At 66.2% G+C, this 3,408-nt stretch overlaps 2 protein-coding genes across 2 annotated transcripts in view; one reads left to right on the top strand and one right to left on the bottom strand.

Moving 5' to 3' along the window:
- The window catches only part of EMIHUDRAFT_471218 (hypothetical protein), a 2,707-nt gene extending 1,737 nt beyond the window's left edge, over positions 1-970 (bottom strand). Inside the window, exon 1 of the mRNA XM_005758439.1 lies at positions 282-970. Coding sequence (XP_005758496.1) covers positions 282-931 — 650 coding nt within the window. The 5' untranslated portion in view covers positions 932-970. The remainder of the gene's footprint in view (positions 1-281) is intronic.
- Positions 971-2,632: 1,662 nt separating this feature from the next.
- On the top strand, positions 2,633-3,122 carry EMIHUDRAFT_250018 (hypothetical protein; the record flags this gene model as incomplete). The annotated part of the gene is made up of 2 exons (XM_005758438.1): positions 2,633-3,012; positions 3,083-3,122. 2 exons carry the CDS (start codon positions 2,633-2,635, stop codon positions 3,120-3,122), a joined length of 420 nt encoding a protein of 139 aa, XP_005758495.1.
- Positions 3,123-3,408: the final 286 nt, after the last annotated feature.

Below are 3,408 nucleotides of genomic sequence, written 5' to 3'. Positions count from 1 at the left end.
GGGGGGGGGGGTTAGCTGAGGCTTCGAGGGCGGCTCGTCACCACCCTCCCGTGTCCCTCCTCCCCTCTCCTCCTCCCCTCTCCGGGTGGCTCGAGGCGGCGGGAGAGAGAGTCGAGGCGGCGCACTCGAGGGGGGCGGCGAGGCGGGACGAAGGTGTGAGTGTGCGTGGGTGTGACAAGCAGAGGAGCGGCGAGAGAGGCCCGTGTCGTAGGAGGCTCGAGCAGGCAGCGAGCTAGAGCCGGGGAGCTAGGGCAGGCAGTCTGGAGCGGGGAGAGAGGCACCCGTCTGCTGCGGCGACTGTGAACGAGTAGCGGCAGCGCGACGGCTCGGGCACGAAGATGGGAACCTCGAAGGTGGCGCCGGGCGCGAGCGACAGCGCCGTCGCCGCCCACCGCTGCGCCTCCACCTCCGGCTCCGCGGCAAGCTCCGGCGGCTGGCGCGCCGTCCGGGTCGGCGCGGGAGAGAGGGCGGGAGGCGGCGCGAAGGAGGCCGCCGCGACCGCCTCGCCCGCCGAGTCGGCCGGCGCCGCTTCCGCCACGACCGCTTCCCCCGCGACCGTCACGACCGCCTCCTCCGGAGCGCCGCTTCCCGACTCCCCGGCCGCGGCACCGGCGTGACCATTGGCGGGAGAGAGTGCTGCGGCGGCACCGCCCGTGATCGCCACCAGGCCCTCGATGATGGAGCAGTACGACTCCACCGCTTGCTCTGCTGACAGCGAGCGCACGTCGTTCCAGGCCTCCCACTTTGCACGAGCCACTGCGTCAAAGCGCGACGGCCCAGACTCGGGCGCCGGGCCCTCGGCCTGCTTGAAGAGGGCGTACAGCTTGAGCCGCTGGCTGTTTGTCAGCAGGTTCGGCGGCAGCGAGCGTGCGTCCTCAGACGCCCGCTTATACCTGGCGAGCGCCACCGGGTCGAGCGCGGGCAGCGGCATTGTGGAGTCTCCTTTCTCCAAGTTTGCTATGCGGCGTCGACACGTCTCGGAAAGAATTTTACGGCCACCGCGAGGTGGCACGAAGTTTGCAGCGAGAATCGGAGAGAGACTGCGAAGTGAGATAGGAAGAGGCGGACGCCCAATGGTGGGCGACGGCTAGCGCACCACACCCCTCTCCTTCAAACCCTGTCTGTGTGGTGGCGGCGTGCCGTTCTCCCATCCCTCCCTTGGGCTGTCTGTTTTCTTTCTTTCTTTCTTTCTGTGGCGCCGGGCCCGCCCTCCAGGGCGTGGCACGTCTAGTGTCAGCGACGCAAACGGCAAGTGTTTTGCGACGGCAAGTGTTGGGACCAACACGACGCCGATCGTTGAAAGAAAGTAGCAACCACTCACAGGCTCTACAGCCAAACCGGCGGGAAGGCAGTGACTCAAAAAGGGGTCGAGCCGCACTAATGGGGTGTCTCCGAGCTTACTGGAGCTCTGATGGACGGCCCTGACTATCCCTGACACACAGAGAGTCACTGACGGCACATAACACCCTATAACTGCGTCATGACCAGCCTGCCATGCGTCGCCGGTGCCGCATTCGTTGCTGTGCTTCTTTAGCAGGCGGTGGACTGTCGGCTGCGAGGACGGTCGCATTTGCGCGAGGCGAGGCAAGCATTGCTGCGCGTTGCATGCGCCATGCCTCCAGCGCGTGCGGGAGCTCCTGGCTGAGCGTTGAGTCCAGGCGAGTTGCGCTGGCCACCATCGCTACGCCGAGCCGAGCTGACGCGCCGAGGCGCCGGCCAGTCGCAGCCGTGAGGCATGCCACAGCAGCAGAAGCACCTGCCACCCATTGGGCGGTCAGACAGAAGGCCAGGGCAGCACTGGCAAGTGCAACGCGCCTCATGTCGGAGAGCGACGCCTCTTTCGCGGCTTATAATGCGAGTTTGTTGTTAAAGGATAGTGTGTGGCATAGAGCTCTACAGCTCTACAGCGCTCCAGAGCGCTCTACATCTCGTCGGAGAGCGAGCGTGCCTCTTTCGGGCTTATGCGAGTTTGTTGTTAAAGGATAGTGTGTGGCATAGAGCTCTACAGCTCTACAGCGCTCCAGAGCGCTCTACATCTCTACATCCTCTACACCCTCCCTCAGGCAACAGACTGTACCGCGCAGGGAGGGAGGGAGGGAGCTAGCTGCACACCCCGCTCTCCCCGCCCGGGCCGGTCCCTCCTCTGCTTCCCTGCGGTGCGTATAGCTGTCAAAGAAAGAAAGAAAGAAAACAGACAGCCCAAGGGAGGGATGGGAGGACGGCACGCCGCCACCACACAGGTTTTGCTGCGCCGTGCACTTTCGCGGCCGTCCTTTGACGTCACACAGGGATTTCAAGGGGAGAAGTGTGGTGCTAGCCGTCGCTCACCCTCGGGACCACTTCCTATCTCTCTTCGCAGTTTCTCACCAATTCTCGCAGCGACCTTCATGCCACCTCGCGTTCTTCCCACTCTCGTCCTTCCTCGTTCTCTCTCCTGCTGTTTCATCCTCTGACTCATCGCTCTCCTCGGCCTCGTTCTGAAACGCCGCCCTGTCTTCCGATCGTGAGTTTGGGTTTTCTTTCCCGCATGAAAATTCTCTTCTGTCATCAACAGTCTTGATGACAGTGACAGAGCTAGCCACTCGAGCCCTCTCTCCCGAAGGCTCCTTCGCCCACAGCCCACATCCCAATCATGAGTGCCTTCCTGGTGGCGGAGCCGGCCATCGTGTGTGTGGGCGAGATTGCGGCCGCCGCAGCTCCGGCGCTCGCGCGGGTGGCGGGAGATGAGGCAGCCGCCGGCAGCGCCGCCCGGGACGCGAGCAACTCTCGCTGGAGGATTGGCGACAGGGCGCGCGAGGTGCTGGAGGCCGAATTCAAGCGCGAGCGCTTCCCCTCGGCGAGCCATCGGCTCAAGCTCGCGCAGGCGCTCGACGTGGAGCCGAGGCGGATCCAAGTCTGGTTTCAGAACCGGCGGCAGCGCAACAAGGGCCCAGAGCCCTCGCGCTCGGCGTCCGCGGGGCCGGCCAGGTCGCAGCAGCGCGGCTCGCACGTCGAACTCGCCCGCCCGAGCTGGTGCCCGCCACCCGAAGGAACTAGCGGCGGCAGCGGGAGCAGCAGCAGCATCCGTGGCGGCGGCCTCGAGGCGCTTCACTGCAGCGAGCACGGGGCGGACCTCCAGCTGACGATGAAGTTGGGGCAGCAAGCCGCCGCCGCGGCTGCCGCCGCCGCCGCCGCCACTGCCGCCGCCGCCGCCGCCGTCCGCGGCAAGCGGGCCCGCGAGGCGCCTCTCGCCCCGCGCCGCCGAAAGACGCCTCGGGAGGAGAGAGAGAGAGAGAGACAGAGAGAGAGAGAGAGAGGGCCCCTGCTGCGGTGTGTAGGCGTACCCGGTCTGCGCTGAGCGGCAGATCACCGCCGCCTCGAGCACGGGCGCCGAGCGCGACGGCCGGCCCGCGTCAAGTGCACTGCCCC

Source organism: Emiliania huxleyi (genome assembly GCF_000372725.1).
Source record: "Emiliania huxleyi CCMP1516 unplaced genomic scaffold EMIHUscaffold_861, whole genome shotgun sequence".
Classification (NCBI taxonomy): Eukaryota; Haptophyta; order Isochrysidales; family Noelaerhabdaceae; genus Emiliania; species Emiliania huxleyi.
This window is presented reverse-complemented; position numbering and strand designations above follow the sequence as displayed.